General features: G+C 41.0%; 1 protein-coding gene across 8 annotated transcripts in view; it reads right to left on the bottom strand.

Annotated features, from left to right (window-relative positions):
• ptprk (protein tyrosine phosphatase receptor type K) overlaps window positions 1–23978 on the bottom strand; it is a 641623-nt gene that overhangs the window by 121468 nt on the left and 496177 nt on the right. For all 8 annotated transcript variants that reach the window (XM_073057328.1, XM_073057322.1, XM_073057320.1 and 5 more), the window contains exons 10-11: window positions 17021–17222; window positions 15494–15593 (exon numbers count right to left, since the gene is read on the bottom strand). In XM_073057328.1, the coding sequence (XP_072913429.1) occupies window positions 15494–15593; window positions 17021–17222 (302 nt within the window). The remainder of the gene's footprint in view (window positions 1–15493; window positions 15594–17020; window positions 17223–23978) is intronic.

Below are 23978 nucleotides of genomic sequence, written 5' to 3'. Positions count from 1 at the left end.
AGAACAAGCCAGGAGTACTTAGATGGCTTAATAAAACATTTAAATGTAAGTTCTATATTTGTTGCAGAAACCATGTAAAATTACCCGATCCGAATGATCAAATTACCAAATCACACTCACAGATAATGATCCCAATGAAGTATTTGAGTCATAGAAATGTACAGCACAGAAACAGGCCCTTTGGTTCATCTAGTCCATGCTGAAACCATTTAAACTGCCTACTCCCATATTATAAGAACTCAAACATTATTTCCAGGTTTGATTTAGCTTGTTGTTTGACACCATCTATGAACTTCGCGGTAATCTGTGGCCCATTTTCAGAAGATAAGAATTTCTGAGTATTAAGTTCTACTGGCGTATTACTGTATTTTTGTTCTTCCACTCTGATTTATGGTCATCATAAGTACCTTTGGGTCTGGAGGTTAAAGTGGAGCAGCAAGGAAGTTGAGAGTAAGCTGCTGACAGAATAAAGAGGAGAATCATATTGAAGGCAACATTAACAGTAGCCCTGCTCTCAATGAATTCTCATTGAGTAATGAAAGGGGTATATGGATTGTCCAGGGAAAGGGTAGCACCTCTGGTGAAGGGGTTTATTGTATCTTTTCTGGGGCAGCTCATTCACCTTTGGTCCCCACTGGACATTCATCTCTGACCTGTGGCTCCAAGCAGCTGTTTGCATCCAACAGCAGCCATACCCCAGTACACCACTTCAACAAGCAGGCTAAACCAGGTGAGGATAGCTGGCTGCCTCGTACTCTAGTGAGATAGGGACTTGTCTGTCCTAGCATACAAAGTCAGCTCTGGCGGACGAGGCAGTTGAGATCTACAGTGAGATCCAACGGCTAGAAAGGTGGTTCTGCAACACGCTGTGGAGAGTGCAGAGCATGACAAGGCACAGAGGGCATCACGGTCATCCACTGCAACCAAGGAAGACCCCAGTTTGCGATGCTTGTTCGTACCACTGGATCTGGACTTCTGAGTTTGAGGGAGTGGAAATGCCCCAGTGCAACAGCTTTTCCATTTTAAAAACTCTCCTACACAGGTTTCCTGTCACTGTCAGACATGATGGACAACCAACCAAAATGGAAGGGATGAAGAAGCCACATCACCTACTGCAGTCAAAACTTGAGCTTCCGAGAGCTATGACATCATGACTGAGTCTGGCTGTGGATGTTTAAGTTACCGTGAGCTCCTTCCAGAATACAGCAGCTGGGATCAGTGCTATCTTAGCACTAATATTAGAGAAATCACCAAGTTTCTCCCTGCAAGGAGAAACACCCCAAGATCTTTCCACTTGAAAAGTGAATCACAGCAAGACAGCTGTCTAAATATCTGGCTTCCAACGGCTGCAAATTTTCCATACCGCTTATTTTCCACTGCCATCTTGGCATTTTCTGAACAATCTCTACTACTATTGATTATGACTCCAAGCTGAGAATCACACAAGTCTATTACCAGTTACTTGGCTGTGTCACAATTCATTTATTGTGCACCATGTCTCTTGTACACCTTTAATGGAGACTTTATGGAAAGCGATTAGCAAGGACTATGGCCATCACAGGTGGACCACTTGAAGCCACTGTTAACCCTTGAGGGCTCAGCTGTACAGTGCTGCCACTTAGCAGGCATCATGGCAACGTGATCAGGCTGGCTCTGTAGCATCCACAAGAGCACAACAGGAATGAGACTTGCTCCACACAATATATTAACTGAGCTAAAGATGGCGCCAAAGGTTTTTGCAGACCTGGGTGACTTCTTCCAGTTCATCTGCAAAAGTTTAATTTCTTCTCTTCTCATGTCTCTTTATTCCTTTTCAAGGAGGTTGGGGTCTTGTCGGAATCCATCGTCTACAGTTACACTCAAACTACGATTCTACACAGGAAACACACACAAAATGCTGGAGGAACTCAAGATGATGAAGGGTCTTGGCCTGCTGAGTTCCTCCAGCACTTTGTGTGCGTTGCTTGGATTTCCAGCATCTGCAGATTTTTTTGTGCTTTTATTCTTCATGGCAGTGGGTTCTCACTCTCAGAACACAAAGAGCGGCCTGGCGTTCTTATATTTCCAGGTATGCCTTGAAAGGCACGTACCTTTGGGGTGCATCCCTGTGAACGAACCGATTCCTCACCAACGTCGCTGACTGAATCGTCATGGGAGAATAAAAATCAGGACAGCAGTGCATGCTGCTGTCGAAAGAAGGCCCCTACACCCTCTCTTTTTCTCTCTTGATGGTGAGTGAGAGTCTGCTGGTCCTCGAGTCGGGGATCTCGAATAAGTGACACTGCAGATTGTAACATCAAAGCAGTGAGCTGTTGGTAATCCCTCTCACCTGTTACAGGAACTGCATCTCTCTCTCCCTTGCAAGTGACAGAGGGAACCTGTCTTGAGTTGTCTAAGTGTTGGGATGGACAGTGGTCTTTGAAAGACTCTGTTGCTTGCATGGTGGGTGGTGGGGGTTGACGCTTTTGCTGAAGCAAGGGGTGAGGTTTGATGATTTTGCTGCCGCTTGTGCGTGGGAGGGGAGAGGGAGGGCTTTGGGGTTCTAATGTGCTTCTGTCATTTATACTTTGGGTGTTTTCTCGGCTTCGTGGATGTCTGCGAAGAGTAAGTGTGGAGGAAGGGTCATTAAAAGGATTAATGATCTAAGTAGCTAATGGGGATTTTTCTATTTGAACTTTGTAACCTAATGAACTTTTGTAACCCAATGTCCTAAGTTTTGATCTACAGCAAACAGTCTTTCATAATCAGGATGCTGCACTGAGTGCAGAAAAGAGGAACATATGACTAAGTTACTGTCTGTTCTATGATTAAAAATGCCTAGTGCTCTGGAGGCACCCATTTGCTCCTGGTTGTGTACAGTGGTGCTAGAAAGTTTGTGAACACTGTAGAATTTTGTCTATCACTGCATAAATATGACCTAAAATGCAATCAGATCTTCACAAAGGTCCTGAAACTAGATAAAAAGAACCCAACTAAATAAATAATACAAAAAAGTATACTAGTACATTTACTTATTGAGAGGTATTATCCAACTTTACATGTATTTGTTGGAAAAAGTATGTGAACCTTTGTTTTCAGCAAAACAAACAAGAGAAAATCTGCAGATGCTGGAAATCCGAGCAACACACACAAAACGCTCGAGGAACTCAGCAGGCCAGGCAGCATCTAGGTCCCTGCTGAAGGGTTTCAGCCCGAAACGCCAACTGCACTTTTTCCCATAGAAGCTTCCTGGCCTGCTGAGTTCCTCTAACATTTTATGTGTGTTGCTTTTTCAGTAACTGGTGTGATCTCCCTGTACAGCAATAACTTCAACCAAATGTTTCCAATAACTGTTGATCAGTCCTGCACATCTGCTAGGAAGTAGTTTAGGCCATTCCTCCTTACAAAACTGCTTCAACTCTGGGATGTCAGTGGGCTTCCTTGCATGAACTGCTTGCTTTAGGTCCTTCCACAACATTTCTATAGGGTTAAGGTCAGGACTTTGACTCAGCCATTCCAAAACACAAATTTTCTTTCTTTTAAACCATTGTGTTATTGATTTACCTTTCAGATCATTGTCTGGTTGCATTATCCAACTTCTATTAAGCTTCAGGTGACAGACTGCTACCCTGACATTCTCCTGTAAAATGTCTTGATACAATTTTGAACCATAATGCTCCTTCCACCGTGCTTCCCAGTTGGGATGAGGTTTTGGTGTTGGGATGCAGTGCCCTTTTTCCTCCAAACATAGCAATGTGCACTTCTGCCAAAATGTTTAACATTTGTCTCATCTATCCACAGAACACTGTCCCAGAAACACTGCAGAACATCCAGGTGGTCTTTTGTAAACTTGAGCTGTGCAACAAAGTTTTTTGAAGAGCAGTGGTTTCCTCCATGGTGTCTTTTCATGAACACCATTCTCATTTGGTGTTTTTCTTGTCGCGGACACAAGAACAGAGATTTTAGCAAGCTCCAGAGATTTCTGCAGGTCTTTTTGCTGTTACCCTTGGGTTTCTTTTTCACCTCCTTCAGCATTGCACGTTGTGCTCTTGGTGTGATCTTTGCAGGCTGCCCACTCCTAAGAACAGTACTCTTGGCCTTGGCGAGTAGGGTAAAGGAAAACCTCAAAGGCATTCTTCAATTATGTGAAGAACAAAAGGATGACAGGAGTGAAGGTAGAACCTTTACGTCTGTGGTGGGAAAGCTGTTGGAAAGGATTCTTAGAGATAGGATTTATGGGCATTTAGAGAATCATGGTCTGATCAGGGACAGTCAGCATGACTTTGTGAAGGGCAGATTGTGCCTAACAAGCCTGATAGAGTTCTTTGAGGAGGTGACCAGGCATACAGATGAGGGTAGGGCTGTGGATGTGATCTACATGGAATTTAGTAAGGCATTTGACAAGGTTCCATACGGTAGGCTTATTCAGAAAGTCAGAAGGCATGGGATCAAGGGAAGTTTGGCCAGGTGGATTCAGAATTGGCTTGCCTGCAGAAGGCAGAGGGTTGTGGTGGAGGGAGTACATTCAGATTGGAGGGTTGTGACTAGTGGTGTCCCACAAGGATCTGTTCTGGGACCTCTACTTTTTGTGATTTTTATTAACAACCTGGATGTGGGGGTAGAAGGGTGGGTTGGCAAGTTTGCAGACGACACAAAGGTTGGTGGTGTTGTAGATAGCGTAGAGGATTGTCGAAGATTGCAAGGAGACATTGATAGGATGCAGAAGTGGGCTGAGCAGTGGCAGATGGAGTTCAACCCGGAGAAGTGTGAGGTGGTACACATTGGAAGGACAAACTCCAAGGCAGAGTACAAAGTAAATGGCAGGATACTTGGTAGTGTGGAGGAGCAGAGGGATCTGGGGGTACATGTTCACAGATCCCTGAAAGTTGCCTCACAGGTAGATAGGGTAGTTAAGAAAGCTTATGGGGTGTTAGCTTTCATAAGTCAAGGGATAGAGTTTAAGAGACGCGATGTAATGATGCAGCTCTATAAAACTCTAGTTAGGCCACACTTGGAGTACTGTGTCCAGTTCTGGTCTCCTCACTATAGGAAGGATGTGGAAGCATTGGAAAGGGTACAGAGGAGATTTACCAGGATGCTGCCTGGTTTAGAGAGTATGGATTATGATCAGAGATTAAGGGAGCTAGGGCTTTACTCTTTGGGAGAGGAGGAGGATGAGAGGAGACATGATAGAGGTGTACAAGATATTAACAGGAATAGACAGAGTGGACAGCCAGCACCTCTTCCCCAGGGCACCACTGCTCAGTACAAGAGGACATGGCTTTAAGGTAAGGGGAGGGAAGTTCAAGGGGGATATTAGAGGAAGGTTTTTCACTCAGAGAGTGGTTGGTGTGTGGAATGCACTGCCTGAGTCAGTGGTGGAGGCAGACACACTAGTGAAGTTTAAGAGACTACTAGACAAGTATATGGAGGAACTTAAGGTGGGGGGTTATATGGGAGGCAGGGTTTGAGGGTCAGCACAACATTGTGGGCTGAAGGGCCTGTAATGTGCTGTACTATTCTATGTTATGTTCTATGTTAGTACCGAGTTTCCATCATTTGTATACAATTTCTCATACTGTGGACTAATGGACACTCAGGTCTTTAGAAATGCTTTTGCAGCCTCTTCTAGCTTCATGCATCTCCACAATTCTTCTTCTAAAGTCCTCTGAAAGTTGTTTTGACCAAGGCATATTGCACATAAGCAGATCCTGCTTGAGAAAAGCAAATTCTGTCGGTAACCAGACTTTTTTTTATTATAGGGCAGGGCACCTATACAACCCACACCTCCAATCTCATCGCATTAACTGGAACACCTGACTTCAAATAGCCTTTGTAGAAGGAATCACTCCTGACTTTCACACACTTTTTCCAACAAATACATGTAATATTGGATAAATTTTCACAATAAATAAATTAACAAGTATAATGATTATTTAATTTGTTTCTCTTTCTCTAGTTTTGGGACTAATGTGAAAGTCTAATCACATTTTAGGTCATTTTTATGCAGAAAGAGAGAAAATTCTATGGAGTTCATGATTATCTTCTTGTGTAACAGAGTACCTTGCATGCCAGTAGTCACATATTTGCCTGTTTAGAAGTACAAATACATGCCAAAATCGGTCTGCAACTGAAAGTGCTACACATTTCTGCAGGCTCTCCATGATATCAAGTTGAATAAAGGTATTGCCGCTTGAAGTCTGGTCTCTTAAAGCATTTTGCTTCAACAGTAAGGATTTCAGGTTGTATTCTGCATACACTCTCTGAAATTAAATTGAACCACTGAACCAAGTTGGAGGTGGACTGATGACCTGAACTAGTCACTGGTCTTTTAAATGCATGACAAATTTTCTTGCAAAGTCTTACTGGAATCTGCAAAAGAGACCTCAGCAGAAAAGGACGTAAATGATCTCACCTTCTGGTCATCAGGTACCTATGCTATCCAATCCCTCAGTACAGCCGATGCCTGATATGAAGCCAGTTTTCTACTTTCTAGTTGAGCTTTTGTATTCTCCTTCAAGGTTAGCTTTAGATGGCGTACATTTACAAAAAGGTAACATAAACAATATGAATTTCATCAAATTTTGATGAAATATGATACTGGAGCAGCATTACTTTTTCCACTCTGAAGAGAGCAGGGGGAAGACGTGGCTGCTGAAAAGTAGCAACAATCCTCATCATCATTACGTGCTGTCTTGTATGATATAGGTGACCACGGTCTCATGACCATGATTGTTCTTGGCAAAATTTTCTACAGAATTGGTTTGCCATTGCCTTCTTCTGGGCAGTGTCTTTACAAGATGTGTAACCCGAACCATTATCAATGCTTTTCAGAGATTTTCTGCCCGGTGTCAGTGATCGTATAACCAGGACTTGTGATACGCACGAGCTGCTCATACGACCATCCACCACCTGCTCCCATGGCTTCACATGACCCTTATTTGGGGGTGGGGGGGGCTAAGTAGGTGCTACACTTTGCCTAAGGGTGACCTGCAGGCTAGCTGAGGGAAAGAGTGCCTTACACCTCCTTTGGTAGAGATTTATCTCCACCCAGAAGAGCAGCAGCAGGGAAGTTAAAAATGCAAAGCAAAAAGATGTGGGAGAAACCTCTTGCATCTTCAGCACGGTTGCTTCCAGTGGGTACAATTCTTGCCCTGTCAGTATATTCATGAGGGAGAGCAGTTGGACAAACTTGGGTTTTTTCTGGAGTGGTGGAGACTGAGGGGAGATCTAAAAGAGCATTACAATATTCTGAGAGGCATAGATAAGTGTAGACAGGGAGTATCTTATTCTCAGAGTTGAAATATCCAATACCAGGGGGTGTACATTAAAGATGAGAGGCGGTAAGTTCAAAGGGGATGTGAGAGGCATGCTTTTTTACAGTGAGGAATGGACTGCCAGGGGAGGTTGTAAAGGCAGATAGATTAGGCACTTTTAAGACAGAGATGTTTAGATAGGGGTATTAAAGTGAGGGAAATGGAATGATATGGACACTGTGTAGGCAGACAAGATTAGTTTAGCCACCGTCTTAATTTTCTTTCTGCCATTCGATTACTAAATTAGTTGATCCAGCACAACATTGTAGGCTAAAGGGCTTGTTTCATGCTATGCTCTATGTTCTATAGTGTGCAGGGTGAAGCAACTTCTTCCAGTAGCAGTTTCTTGGAGGATGTTGAGCACATCTCTCTCTGCAAGGAAGGAATGTACTTGTGACAGTCAGGTGTGATGTTTGTAAAGTATGTTTGTCCTGACTGATGATCCAGCTGTCAGAGTCAAGTATGAACTTTAAGGAAGGCATGCTGCAAATGTGATTCATGCAGATGAGAAGCAAATATACCCAAAGTAGTCTATGAAAGACAAATGAGAGGGCAGGACAGATGGAATATTGAGAGTATTTCGCAACTCTGATAAAGTTGAGGAATCTTTTCCAGAATTATCACTACATTCTACATCTCTTATTAAAGAGGTCCTAATACAACCTTTTCCCATTTATGTATGTCAAAGAAGTTGCTTGCTAGTATAATGGAGGAAGAGTCAGCAGTCACTGTCTTCATTTTTCTTTCTGTGGCCCAGTCCATCACGGGTAAAGCCCTCCCCACCACTGAGTATACCTACATGAAGTGTTGTCGCAGGAAAGCAGCATCAATCATCAGGGACCCCCACCACCCAGGTCATGCTCTCTTCTCACTGCTGACATCAGGAAGTTGGTACAGGAGTCTCAGGACTCACACTACCAGGTTCAGGAACAACTATTACTCCTCAACCATTAGGCTCTTGAACCAAAGCGGGTAACTTCACTTGTCACATCATTGAAATGTTCCCACAACCAATGGATTCACTTTCAAGAACTCTTCATCTCATGTTCTCAATATTTATTGCATATTTATTTATTATTATTTCCTTCTTGTATTTGCACAGTTGTTGTCCTTTGCTCACTGTTTGAATGTCTAAGTTGGTGCGTTCTTTCACTGATCATATTACGATTATCATTCTATCATAGATTCATTGAGAATACCCGTAAGAAAATGAATCTCAGGGTTGTATATGGTGACATAATAAATTTACTTTGAACTTTTTACCCAAAGTTTCCAAAGCAGCAGCTGAAAACCTGGTGACCTGATGCTGAGAACTGGCTGAACTCGCGGTCTCATCAGATATTCCTCATAAATTTTGATCAGAACACACCTTCTTTTCAGAGGTTCTGGTTGACTTTCCATACTACCAGAGGCACCTGACTTCAACCCACACACACTTGAGCAACATGCTGAGTGAACAGGTGAACAGGGAAGACTTCGCTTTGCCTCTGGTTATCCCAATAATAGGTAAAGCCCCACCCGCACGTTTGCTAGCAGTATCAGGCTTAACATGAATGACAGAGACTAATAATTCAACAGCAGTCTACTCAAATAATAAAAGAAAAAGGAAATAATTAAAATTAGAATGTCACAAAGTTAAAGCAAAACATGCTCACACAATTAACTCAACTCAATTAAACCAAATAAAAGAAAAATAACTTTTAATTACTGTTCTCTCCACCTCCCTTCTGCTGGCATAGGCTGCTCCACGGGCAGATTTCCCAGCCGAAGAGTGAGCAATGAGAGGAAATCTTCCGACTGCACGGGCTCCTTGAGGAATTGATGACTTAACGATAAGATGAAGGAAAACACTGGACTTCATTCTCTAATCTATCTACTGTATAAGCCCTATCTCGAGTTAAAAATCAGCAAATCTGAGTACATCTGCTGGTTTTTAAGTGGAAGAGTGCTCTCGTTCGAGGGCATCAATTTTACATGACCATTAAAGTGAAAAAAATCATTTGAATCTCAACAAATAAAGGCCTGCAGTACCCTTAGTGTCACATGCAATGCCACAAATTATGAATTAATCTGTTTACATTTCTGAGTACACAAAATAAAGTACACCAAATGTGAAGAATGCAGTGTCTTCAATGGAAGATCAATATCTGGCTCATTACTATGTTCTGGCACATTAGTGGATTAAGCCATCCACTTTCTTAACTAAAGACATCAAGCCAGATAAATGAGGAAAGGAGATTTAAGCATACCATATTTATGGAGTGGTTTCAACACGAGAAGAACTTTCATATAAAGTAACTCATATACTGCAGTGGGAATAGATTTTGAGAAGGAATTTGCAAGTAGCGATGAGATTTAGAGACAGGGTTGAAAGTTTGAGTAAAATAATTGACGAATATAACCACTAATAGTGCAGCAACAAAAAAGGAGGGATTTATAGCATCCATACGCGAGTATAATTGAGCATGGACTAGCATATATGAGGCAAAGTAATCTCACAGAAAAATGTGCAAATAATGATAAGAATGTGAATCAGTATGCAGAGTGAAAAAATAGCTAGTGAAGGATTAGGGTAGTATTAATGTGGGACATTGTACAACATACAGTTTGTTTGATAAAGTTCTCAACCCACTGTAATTGCACATGGATAGACTACATTAAGAAAATCACTTGAGGAATCTCAGGAAGAAAGAAAATTGAAGTGTTGCATTATAGGCAAGCTAAGGGTGAAGACAGTCTAAAATAGTTTGATCAATGAATAGGATTGAGGTTAAATTCAGCTTGCTGCAGTCAACTAGCAGATCATAATGGAGACCACGATTGTAACCAACTGAAATTTTACTAACAGGTGAATGAAGATGAATTTAGTCTTCCTGTGACTCATCAGCGAGGTTCAAAAATCAACATGAGAAAAGAGAGATGAGCGTAGCACTGAAAGACATTGGTGGAGAAACGGATCCATTGTGTGAAGAAACTAGCTCTGGTGCATGGACTATGTTAATGAGGAACACCACGTAAAAAGGAGAGAATAACAGATAGAATGCTATCATTTTCTACACAATATTATGTCAGTGCTCTTTCCTAATTGACGGTTGAGATCATGCTTACTGCAGGAGTACAGAAATGGACGGAATCCCGGACGCCGCCATTCAGCTGTTTATTTATGTAACAGGTTTCCCCCCAAGCCATCGGACTACCAACCTACTGCCCTCTGCTGTGCCTATTGTCTTGTTTATTATTTATTGTAATGCCTGCACCGTTGTGTACTTTATGTGGTCCTGGGTAGGTCTGTAGTCTAGTGTAGTTTTGTGCTGGTTTATGTAGTTCAGAGTAGTTTTTGTATTGTTCATGTAGCACTATGGTCCTGAAAAACGTTGTCTCGTTTTTACTGTGTACTGTTCCAGCAGTTATGGTTGAAATGACAATAAAAAGTGGCTTGGCTTGACTTGACTTGAGGAGGAACTTCCTACTTCAGAAAGAACGAGCAGTCAAGGATGAATTTAAACCTAACCTTTCACCAAAGTCTATAGCATGGCCATATTCAGTTGACTTAAAGGGGGCAGTGAATACTTGCAAAAATCCATAACTAGTCCATCATGAAGGGGAAATGTTGGATAATGAGCTGCTGGAACAATTCAGCAGGTCAAGCAGCACGTGTAGAGAAATGGGCAGTGAATGTTTCAGATCAAGACCCTACATCTAGATTCTGAGAGGAAGAAAATGTCTCTGAAGTGGTCATACCTTGAAGAGAACTTGCAATGGAGTAATAAAGCGAAGATGCAAGAAACTGCAAATGCTGCACACTGACTGTCCATTACCTCCTAGAGAGCTGCCTGACCCACTGACAACCTCCAGCACCTTGTAGATGCTCCACATATCAGCTTTCTGTATCTCCAATTTGTTTTCTTCAGTGCTTGTTAAAGCAGTTCTCTTTAACAGAACTTTTTGAAGTTGACTTGGCCTGCAAACATGTTCTGATTATAATCAAAATGAGGCAAAGAACTGTTTTACTTTCTTTCTTGCTACATCAGGCAATATACCATCTGCTTTACTAACTTGGATTGGTTTATCATTAGAACCATATAGCAGTGAGCTGCTCTATTTTAGAGGATTGGACAGATTTCTGCCCATCTGTCCCCATGTAACAATATGCCACTTACTGTATATTTTAGATCTGGATAGCTCCAAGCGAAGTTGGATGCAATGCCAAGGTCACGAGCTGTGTATGTATCGAAGTGTATTCTGTCTCTAGTTAGATGGCAACTGCAGATTACTTCTGTAAGCAGCCATTATCCTGTGCTGTGTTATGAAGCAAATTGCGGAACACATATTCATCTTAAACAGTATTATCAGTAGAAATCATAAATTGTTGTAGTTAAATCCATGCAAAGAGAATTAATGAAAAAAAATTTATTGACATAAGTTAATGTCAGAAATACTTTGTTATATCATGAATACTGCGAGGTTTTGCAACTGTAATTATTTAAAGGCTTCTAATAAAATGATGGAAATTAGCAATCAGATGATTTCCCGAGTGATCTAAATCAGCTTTCAATTAATTATTTCATGATAGTGTAAACATTTTGAAGAAATGATTTCAGCACCTTCGCCATAAGTACATAACAATGACCCCTTAATCTCTCCAAATGCATATTGATGTCTAACTTTCCTTTCTGTTCAGTATACATTATCCTATTTTCACAACTTAGAGTAAACATAGTTTTAATTTATATTTTACCATATACTAGCTTGATATTCATTTTCTTCACAGAAAAAATATACAATAGTACAGTACAGCACAGAAACAGTCCCATTGGCCCATCTAGTCCATGCTGAATCATTTAACCTGCCTACTCCCGTTGACCTGCACTGGGACCATAGCTCTTCATACCCCTACCATCCATGTACCTATCCAAATTTCTCCAAAACACTGAAATCGTTCAAATTGCGCTGGCAGCTTGTTCCACGCTCTCACAGCCCTTCACGTGAAGAAATTCCCCATGTTCCCCTTAAACTTTTCACCCTTCACCCTTAACCCATGAACTCTAGTTGTAATCCCACCCAACCTCAGTAGAAAAAGCCTGCTTACATTTCCCCTAGCTATACCTCTCATAAATTTGTATACCTCCATTAAATCTTCCCTCAATCTTCTATGCTCCAAGGAATAAAGTCCTAACCCAACCAATCTTTCCATATCACTCAGGTCCTCCAGACCAGGCAACATCCTTGTAAATTTTCTCTGTTCTCTTTCAACCTTATTTAATCTTTCCTGTAGGTAAGTGATCAAAACTGAACACGATACTCCAAATTAGGCCTCACCAATCTCTTGTACAACTTCAACATAACATCCCACTTCCTGTACTCAATATTTTGATCTATGAAGGCCAATGTGCCAATAGCTTTCTTTACAACCCTATCTACCTGTGATACCACTTTCATTAAGTTATGGACCAATATCCCCAGATCCCTTTGTTCTACCACGCTCTTCTTTGACCTATTGTTCAATGTGTAAGACCTACCCTGGTTGATCCTCCCAAAGTTCAACACCTCGCACTTTTCTGTATTAAATTCCAACTGCCCGTTTTTCCAGCTGATCCAGATCCTGCTGCAAGCCATGATAGTCCTCTTCATTGTCCACAACACCCCCAACCTTGGCGTCATCTGCAAATTTGCTGATCCAGTTTATCACATTATCATCCAAGTTGTTGATATAGATGACACGCAACAACGGACCCAGCACTGATCCCTGTGGCACTCCATATGTCACAGGCCCCCCCCCCCCCCCATCAGAGGGGCAACCATTGATTACCACTCTCTAGCTTCGCCCACAAAACCGTGTTTTATGAAACACTATACATAAACAAAGACTTAAGAACAACCAATGCACAAAAGAAAACAAACTGCGCAAATGAAGTTAATACTGAAAGTGACTGTGTAGGTCATAGAGTCAGTTCAGAGTAGTGGTGAACGAAGTTATCCACACTAGCTCAGGAGCCTGATGGTTGGAGGGTAATAATTGTTCCTAAACCTGGTGGTGTAGGACCTAAGACTTCTGTACTTGCTGTTTGATGGTAGTGGTGAGAAGAGGGCATGGCCTGGATGGTGGCAGTCTTAGATGATAATGCACTCCATGTGAATGCATTCAACGGCAGGGATAGCTTTGCCTGTGATGGACTGGGCTGCATCTATCATTTCCTGGAGCCTTTACTGTTCCTGGGCATTGGTGTTTCCATACCAGGTCATGATGTAACCAGCAAACACGAGGAAATTTGCAGATGCTGGTAATTCAAACAACACACACAAAATGCTGGTGGGTTCTCCGCTCTGTATCCCTTTTGCCAGTCACCTTTCCGGCTCTCAGCTCCACCCCACCCCCTCCGGTCTCCTATCATTTTGCATTTCCTCCCCCCCTCCACTTTGAAATCTCTTACTATCTTTTCTTTCAGTTAGTCCTGATGAAGGGTTTCGGCCCAAAACGTCAACAGTGCTTCTCCCTATAGATGCTGCCTGGCTTGCTGCGTTCCACCAGCATTTTGCATGATGTAACCAGTCAGGATACTCTCAAATGAGTACCTATGGAAGGTTGTCAAAGATTTTGGTAACATGCCGAATCTACGCAAACTTCTACAAAAGTACACGTATTCTTACGATGATATGTGCTGGTTCCAGAACACATCTCCTGATGTGTTAATGCCGAGGAATTTAAAGTTATGACTCCCTCTGCCTCTGATTCCCTAATGAGGGCTTGCACATGACTACATCCTCCTCTAGTTTGTAATCAGCTCTTTGGTTTTGCTGGTGCTGAGTGAGGTTGTTGCTGTGGCGCCACTCAACCAGATTATCAATCTCTCTCCGATATGCCGACTTGTTGATTTGGCCAACAGACATTGGTGTTGTCAGCAAATTTAAATATGACACTGGAGCTGTACTAACCGCACAAACAATGTGACATACAATGTGAGTAGAGCAGGGGTCTAAACACACAGCCCTGTGATACACCTGTGCTGATGGTGATTGTAAAGGAGATGTTGTTGCCAATCCATACTGTGCGTCATGTGCATTTCCAGAGTGCTAAATCATGAGTTGCATAAGCACCAAGGATTAATGTAAAAGTTCAAATATCAATTTTAAAAACTCCCCTGTAAATCAAAATACTTGAGTAAAAATTTTATAATACATGCAACATTAAATTAGTTTTTTTGGGGCAATCAGTCTGCTAAATAATAACAATGATCTGGCACACTAAGATATCACTTTTTCAAGGATTAGTTCATAAGATGTCCAAACTGAGATAATTTCTGTTCATTGTTGGAAAGGCAGTTGCAAATAGCATATAGCCTGCCAGAGATATTAAATCAAAGAAACATACATCTGAGATTGCCACTTTTAAATATATATACAAATAAATCCCTCAGTTGATGCCAGCTTCATGGACAAATGGTTATATTGCTGCCATCCTTACACAAAATTCAGGCTACTAAAATGCTAATAATTTAGATTTTTTAAAAATATTATGGCATAAACTTGACACCAGCAAAGTAAATGAACAAGCAGCCAAGAATGAAGAACTGTTCAGTAAGTGGAGTAGCAAGTGGAGTATTCAGATCGTATTAACAGCTGCTTGAAAAAAAACTGCTTAACAAATTACTCCTCATTAAGATGACAAGCAAATGTCATTCAAAATTAATGTTACAAAGCATGTGAGAGTAAATTACACAGACTTGCCAGACAAAATGTAATAGGGGCTCCTGTGCTGGGTGAGGTCATTTGGTTCAAATTCAAAAACATTTTTCTCCATTTTCTTTTAAACGACCTTCCAAATTCCCAATAATTTGCAGGACACCTCGAGCGTGAATGCTGACTTGATATTTTGGGTAACTATAGTTCGCTGCAAAATCAGCTCAAAATGTTTCTATTTATTCTTCCATTAAATATATGATGGAGTTAAAATAAAATTCTGGTAGTAGAATAAAGTAACATAAATAGAACAGACATATGGAGCATTAGGGACTTGAATTTGCAAAATCCCTGAAGACATCTCTCTCATTAACTATGGGTCTACTTCATAGACTTTGCCTAACAGAGCAAGAAAATCCCTTGATATCAATGTCAAATGAATATTCCCTGAAACTAAAGATCTTTATCACCAGTGACCAGCCTTCTTATCTGATGAATGGTTTGCTGCACAGAAGTTGTACCTGATTGGAGCACCTTTAGCCTGTGCTGGTCTCAGCATGACAGTAATTGTGGTTGCTGTTTCATTAAGAATTGCATCTTCGTAGTCAGGCAGAGTAGGAGCTGTTGGAATGTATTAAACAAAAAAAAAGAGAATTCAACTTTATTCCGCAAAATACATCCCAAGTACTTTGAAATAAAGCTTAACATTGAAAGCTCTTTAGAAAGATATAAAATATAAATAACAGTGAATCTACCTGAAGACCTTATAGATAAAAATAGGGATAATATTTAATTCCTAATATTGCGTTCAAGCTTACACATTCTCCAGGGAAAGCAGAGAAAATAATTTGTACATTCTTTTATCAAGAAGCAGCTGCTTGGGTATATAACTCGGAACTTCTTCCCCTTGGGAAAATTAACTTTGGTTCAATGCTTCCCTCAAGCATAACAAATGTTAAGTACTGGTCATTTTTTTGGAATCAGGACACATCCTGATTTAGGATTTCTGGTTCCTAAAAATAAGTCACCATAGTTTACGAGAACATTTTTCATCAAAAATTAGGGGAAATTGTTTGGAAATGAATACAGCAAAAAAAGTTCATGGTGGGTAATTACAAAGCTTTATTCTCCTGCTATTCAAAAGTGCATAAATTAAATACATACAACATGCTTCCGGTTTTATTACTGATTTTATAAATTACATTCTTATGAACTGCAGGAAAGTAAAATTTTATTTTTCATTACAAAGGGAAGTATGGAAGTATCTTAACACACTCTGGTGCCACAGGCAACATTTAAAAATCATAATGCAAAGTAGTGTCTTTGAACTGAAGTTCACCTTGTATTCACTGACAGTCATAAAGTTATTTTTCCAGAAACAAAAGTTAATTTTTAAAATGAAAATTACTAAATTGGCAAATGGTTATCTATTCATGTGAAACATATTTGAATAATGAGCATGGATTATGGAAGTTCCAATGCCTTTCCTTGAGAGTAGGAAGAGCACTTTCAATGTGCGATGCAAAACTTACACCTTCAGTGAGCATTCTGGACTTCAATGATCATTTAAAAAAAAAATCAAATGTCATTAAATTCATTCACATTATCTTATTCTTTTTGATTTTGTTTGTGTTTATTGAACAAGTTGGCAAAACACTTCATTTCCAGGCTTAAAATGTATTTTTAAAGTTAATATACTTTTGAAAAGAAAAATCAAAACAGTAAACTTAGAAAACTTGTTCATGGAGAAAATACTGAACATTCTTTAAAGATCAAACTTGTTTATATTGGATGCAGCTTAGAATCAGAAATGACAAATGCATTGCAACAAGACAGATTGGGCATGGGTATTAGATTTTTGATATTTTGAAACTATATATATATATATATATATATATAAACAAGCTAAATAAGACAGTTAGACTTGTTAAACAGAAACGTGGCTTAAAGACTTCCCACATGCATTCTTTAAAAAATTTAATACACAAAATCAATTCATAGGAAAACAGTTATTTTGGTTTCAATTTTTACAAATCTTACGGACTTACCAGATATATTAGTTGTAATGTTGACCACGGTGGCTGGACCAAACCCTTTCACAGTGCTAGCCTTAATAAAGAACTGGTAGGTTGTCCCAGGATTCAAATGTGTGAAAACATGGTGTGTACTATTCCATAATTTAGACACCTTTTGAACAGAGCCAGCCACTTGAACAGCAGGGTCAAATGATCTCACACTGCTGTAAGATACCTGCCAAAACATGAAGCAATTGCTTAAACAGAAGGTGAAACAAGTGATTATAGCATTTATAAAATTCTTTTGGATCAGTCCTGAGGTGAAGATTCATACATTGATAAGTTTTCCTACACTTACTGGATACAATGAGGTGATTCTGGATTTGATTCTAAAAGCGATAGACAGAGTTGACACTGAGACAGTTCCTTCAAGAAATAAAGGAAGCGGACCAAGTCTCAGAATAAGAGATCAGCTATTTAAGACCCAGTTGAGGAGAAACTGCAGCTCTATCACAGTACGTCGTCTGAGACTGATTTTTATCAAAACAGAAACCAAGGGATTTGGAAAAAACATGGTGGAAGAGTAAGTATTAGTTATGATCTTACAGGATGGCAGAAGAGGCTTGAAGGGTTGTATGGCCTATGTGGTTGCCCAGTTCAACTGAACTGATCTACTTGAAAAAGCCTCTCAATGAAGGAGTGTGCAATATCATGTAATGAACAAATGGATAGTTCAGGACAGAATGATTGATATTGCATAAAATGTCTGCGTCAAAATACCAAATGATGCAAAATTGTCAGTAGAATGAGAACTAATGGGGGTTAAAGTGGTATAAATATGAATGTGGTTTGGGGGCAGAAAGTAGAGACGTGGTGGACAGCTGTTTCATAGAATACACAACGCTGTCCCCTCAGATGTTAATATTAGCACCACAGTTTCTTCTACTGTTTACTAACCACCTGACTTTGGGTACAAAAGGCAGACATTTCTATTATGCAGAGAGCAACGTTTAAAAATAGAACCTATGGTGAGGAGCCCAGTAGTTTGATAAAATCAACAGGCTCAACAGGCAACAGAAGTGCTAATGGAGACGATAAATAAAAACAGGAACAAATTATGAAGAAGGGAAGGAATTGAGATACCATAAGATCATAAGTGGAGAGAGTGAGCAATTTCAGGTTCTTGGGTCTCAATATCTCTGAGGACCCAAGCTGGGCATATTGATGCAGCTATAAAGGCGGCACGACCGTGGCTTTATTTCTTTGGGAGTTTGAGGACTAAAACACTCACAAACTTCTACAAATGTACTGTGGAGAGCATTCTGACTGGTTGCATCACCATCTAGTATAGAGGGGGAGGCGGCAGAAACGTAGGATTATTCAGCTCTATCACGGGTACTAGCCTCTGTTATACCCAAGACATCTCCAAGGAGTAATCCTCAGGAAGGCAGTGTCCATCGTTAAGGATCCCCACCACCCAGGACTTTTTTAAACATAGAATCCTACAGCACAATACAGGCCCTTCGGCCCACAGTTGTGCCGAACATGTCTTTACCTTAGAACTGCCTAGTCTTACCCATAGCCGTCTATTTTTCTAAGCTCCGTGTACCTATCCAGGAGCCTCTTAAAAGACCCTATCATTTCTGCCTCCACCACTACCACCGGCAGCCCATTCCACACACTTACCACTCTCTGCATAAAAAACTTACCCCTGACATCTCCCCTGTACCTACTTCCAAGCACCTTAAAACTATGCCCTCTCGTGCTAGCCATTTCAACCCTAGGAAAAAGCCTGACTATCCACACGATCAATGCCTCTCATTACCTTGTATACCTCTATCAGCTCACCCCTCATCCTCCGTTGCTCCAAGGTGAAAAGGCCGAGTTCACTCAACCTATTCTCATAAGGCATACTCCCCAATCCAGGCAACATCCTTGTAAGTCTCCTCTGCACCCTTTCTATAGTTTCCACGTCCTTCCTGTACTGAGGCGACCAGAATTGAGCAGAGTACTCCAGGTGTGGTCTGACCAGGGTCCTATATGGCTGCAACATTACCTCTCAGCTCTTAAACTCAATCCCACGGTTGATTAAGGTCAATCCACCTTATGCCTTCTTAACCACAGAGCCAACCTACGCAGCAGCTTTGAGTATCCTATGAACTCCGAGCCCAAGATCCCTCTGATCCTCCACATTGCCATGACTCTTACAATTAATAGTATATTCTGTCATCATATTTGACCTACCAAAATGAACCACCTCACGCTTATCTGGGTTGAACTCCATCTGCCACTTCTCAGCCCAGTTTTGCATTCCATCAATGTCCTGTTGTAACCTCTGACAGCCCTCACTCTATCCACAACACCCAACCTTTGTGTCATCGGCAAATTTACTAATCCATCCCTTCACTTCTTCATCGAGGTCATTTATAAAACACGAAGAGAAGGGATCCCAGAACAAATCCCTGAGGCACACTACTGGTGACTGACCTCCATGCAGAATATGACCCATTTACAACCACTCTTTGCCTTCTGTTTTCAAGCCAGTTCCGGACCCACAAATAAAGGTCCCCTTGGATTCCATGCCTCTTTACTTTCTCAATGAGCCTTGCATGGGTTACCTTATCAAATACCTTGCTGAAATCCATTGCTACCGTCAGGAAGGAGGGACAGAAGGCTGAACGCACACACTCAGCGATTCAGGAATGGCTTCTTTCCCTCAGCCATTCAGTTTCTAAATGGACATTGAACTCATGAACACCACATCACTACTTTTTTAATTTGTTGCTTTTGCACTATTTATTTTAACTATGATATATATATATATATATATATGATGTTTTGCATTCCTGTCTTAAATACTAAAGAAGGATTAATGCTAAAATTTATAAAGCTTGTTTAAGGCCCGCCAACTGGAACACTACGCTCAAATATAGGGAACACAAATTAGGATGGAATCGCAGACTCCTGCAGAGAGTACAGAGATTGGAGCCTTCAGTTGTTGATGAAGGTATCCTTCTTTATGCAAGGAGAGAATCGTTGGACGTGTTCGGAGTCATGGCATAACCTGACAGAACAGAGATAGGAGAAACTCCACCCACTGACAAGAGGCAACTGCAAATGGAAGATGAAGGGGGAAAACAATTTGAATTCTCCCTTTACTCAGTGCGTAACTATGATCTAGACTTCCCTGCCTGAAAGGATGTTGGAAGCAGATTTGATTATGGCTTTCAGAAGCAAATTTGGGAAAATAATTTACAAAAAAAGGTAAAAAGTGCAGGCAACAAGGAAAGGGCAGAGGAGTTGGATCAATGGGATTGTTTTACTGAAATGACCAGTTATTCTGCAAAGGAGCTAACTGAGAGGACTGATTCCTCCAGAACCCAACTTGCTTGAATCTCCACACATTGCTGGACAAGCTGGCAGTTGGATGCCCTTATAACAGGCCTCCTGCTTCACCACTGGACTTGGTAGGTAGTGCAGCACAGATGCTCTGGATGGAGAGGCTACATACATCACATCCAAACTCTCAGCTTTATTCACTTAAATTGGGCAACTGATCGTGAAGAAATAGGCAGAGTGCAAATCAGTGTTTGAGTTATTTTATTAGCCACTAATTAAAAATTAAGCATTTTTTGCATAACAAACTGTTCTTTAAATTATTCAAATTAATCTGAAGATTTTTTAAATGTCTCGGACAGAGACATTTCAGTTAATAAGCCTTTCACAAGGACAGGAGATACTGGCAGAGGCCAATTCACTGTGCGGAGCTCACTCTGCTTCACATGATACGTTTTGGGTAAAGCGGGTCAGTTTGTTCAGCTCTTCACAGCCTGATGAGCTAAGTTTGGTCAGAGAGACGCTGTTGGCAGTGAATCTGGGCAACCGGCCAGGTGCAGCATGATCAGGTTCATTGCGTTTTCACCAACAAGTTTCAATTAAAGCAACTGAAGCTCAAACTATAGAAAATTTATAAGGATTATGGTCCAGTGTGCCTGTGTCAGTCCCTTTCCTTTCTGCATTTACTGTAAATTATGGCCTCTTCAAGTGCACATCGAAATACTTTTCAAGTGTGATGAAGTTGTCTGACTTTCAGGAAACGAGTTCCAGACACCTGCCACCCTCAAGCTATAAAAATCTTTTCCTCATCTCCCTCTAATCCTTCAAATGGTTAACTTTAACTCCATACCTCGTGACTTTTGACATGCCTGCCAAGGGAAGTAACTGCGTTCACCTCAATTAAACCTCCCTTAAATCTTTCCTGTTCCAAAAAAACAACTCCAGCTTATTCGAATTTCCTCATAGCAAACAACTTCCTGTCCTCATATATCTCCTCTCCATCCCCTCATGACAGCATCATGACTTGAACTATATGCAATTCTTGCCTATCTAGTGTTGCATACAGTCCTTGCTGCTTTTTACAGTCTACGTCTCGGCTAATTAAGGGAAAAGGTCCCATGTAACCTCTCAATAATTTCATTGCTGTGTCCTACTGTATTTAAAGATCTGTTGACGGGTTACCTTCTGACTCAACTCTCAGTATAATTTTTTCCCCAGTCTTCCTTTTCTTTGTTGCAAGCCCTTCAGCATTACTTCATATTTCTCTGGATTGAATTGTCTTTGTCACTCGGCTTACCAAATGAACCCTCACATTGCTCTGAAACAAAGTTAGTATAAAGCAGCTGTTGTCAAGTCATGCTAACTTTTCACGTGAGAATTTTGTTTTGGAGCTGAAATATATGGACTGCAGGTTCAGCCATATTAAGAGCTTCCATTTAAATTAGTTTTTAGTGTCATATACATTTAAACATAAATAAATTCAGCATTGTGGTTAAAATGAAACTTGCAGCAATTTTCGCAACATGTGGACCAAGGAGAGTTCGGCTAATGCGACAAGTGTCAAAAATGGGAACACGTTAGCATGTCAGTTCTCTCCACAGCTGCTGTCCAAGCTGCATTTATAACAACCTAAGTCTTTCCCCAAAATGAGGGATGTTTTTTTAGTTTAGGCAGACATGTAAAGACTATCTAGCCAACAAAAGCAAGATGGAGGCTAGCCTTACAGTGGATTTAATGCCCCAAATAATTCTTTGCGTATACGGCTTGGTTCATCCCACCCAGAAGCATACTTGGTTTCTTTTCTGACTGATCAGCAACCAGAGTGAAATAAATGCTACACTTCTTTTGTTTAAAATGATAAACTGAATAAAGTTGGAAGAGGCAAGCACAAGAAATAAGCTCCTACAATGATAAGTTTCATAAAAATGCAGACTGAATATTTTCTCTACACCCAGATTGTAACCAGAATGCTGGATTGAGCAAACTGAGAGAACTGAAAATGCTGAAAATGTTGTTTCCACTTTGATTAGTACAACAACTAAAGTGTTATTAATTAGTAGAGAGAAAAAACATACAAGACTCAGAATCAGGTAGAGTTAAAATAGGAGGTCAATATAAACAACAAGATTTGTGCAAAGTTGGCATTGTTTCTCCGGAAATATGTCCACAGCCTTGTTGCAGGGTTTGGAGGTTTCATGACCTGCAGAGCTATGTTAGCTGGTGTCAGGGCTTTATACTGTGGATCGTGGTTGGGTCACCCGGGCCAAAGCAGATCAAAGGGTAGAGGTCAGACCAAAAGTAGTCCACTGATCCTCCAGGTTTGAGGGGGTAAAGCTCAGGTCTAGCAACGCTGACCAGTAAAACAAAATTATTACAGAAGCTGTAATGAAGACTCCTTCTACATCTGAGTGTGATGCCTTTTATGAATCTCCTCCTGGGACATGCATGACTGACAGTAGGGAAAACCAAAAGGAAGCTACTGCTACAACGAAGGAAGCCCTGACCGAGAGATGGAGGACCTTCACTGCTGCCTTAAACACCAGCAGCATAATGGGCAGTAAGTCTCTCGGAAACAGGGAAAAAAGAATGCTATTGGTATGCACTGAACATAGAACAGTACTGCACAGGATCAGGCCCTACGGCCCCACGATGTCAGCACCAAACACAATGTCACAGTAAAATAAATCTCTTCAGCTTGCATATTCCCTGTCCATTCAAGGGTCTATCTCAAAGCCCCCTAAACAACATTATCACACCTGCTTTCATCACTACACATAGTAGCCTGTATTAGACACCCACCACCCTTTGTGTAAAAAAAAAGCCCCACACATCTGCTTTAAACTTTCCCCAGTCCTCTAGTACTTCGATCACAAACAAGATCTGCAGATGCTAGAAATCCAAGCAACACACACAGAAAGCTGGAAGAACTCAGCGGGCCAGGCAGCATCTATGGAAAAGAGTATAGTTGATGTTTTGGGCCAAGACCCTTCATCAGGATTGGAGATAAAAAAGATGAGGACAGTGGGGAGTGGGGTCCATGGTCTCTTCTACTGTTGCAATGAGGTCACACTCAGGTTGGAGGAACAACACCGTCTGGGTAGCCTCCAACCTGATACCATGAACATCAATTTCTTGAACTCTGGGTAACGCACCTCCCCCCTTCACCATTTCTATTTCTCTCTCTCACCTTATCACTTCCCTCTGATGCTCCTCCCCCTTTTCTTTCTTCCGCAGCCTTCCAGCTCTGTATCTCTTCCACCCATCAACTTCCCTGGTCTTTCCTTTACCCCTCCCAGTTTCACCCGTCACCTTGTGTTTCTTCCTCCCCTCCCCCACTCTCTTTCTCCAGTCCTGATGAAGGGTCTCAGCCCAAAACAGGTACTGTACTCTTTCGGAAAAAGACTCTGATCGTCCACTCATCAATTCCAGAAATTTATAAATTTCTATCAGGTTTCCCCCTCAGTCTACAACTCTCCAGAGAAAACACAAACTGGCCCAACCTCTTCTTATAGCTCAATCCCACTAAACTAGGAGCCTCCTGACAAACTGTTTTTTTGTACCCTTTCCAAAACCCGCCACATCCTTCCTGTAATCGAATTGAATAACCAGGACTTTGGGATTGGTCCAATTTAGTAGGAATGCTTTTCTGTCTTAT

The sequence above is a fragment of the Hemitrygon akajei genome, chromosome 9, assembly GCF_048418815.1.
Source record: "Hemitrygon akajei chromosome 9, sHemAka1.3, whole genome shotgun sequence".
Lineage (NCBI taxonomy): Eukaryota > Metazoa > Chordata > Chondrichthyes > Myliobatiformes > Dasyatidae > Hemitrygon > Hemitrygon akajei.
This window is presented reverse-complemented; position numbering and strand designations above follow the sequence as displayed.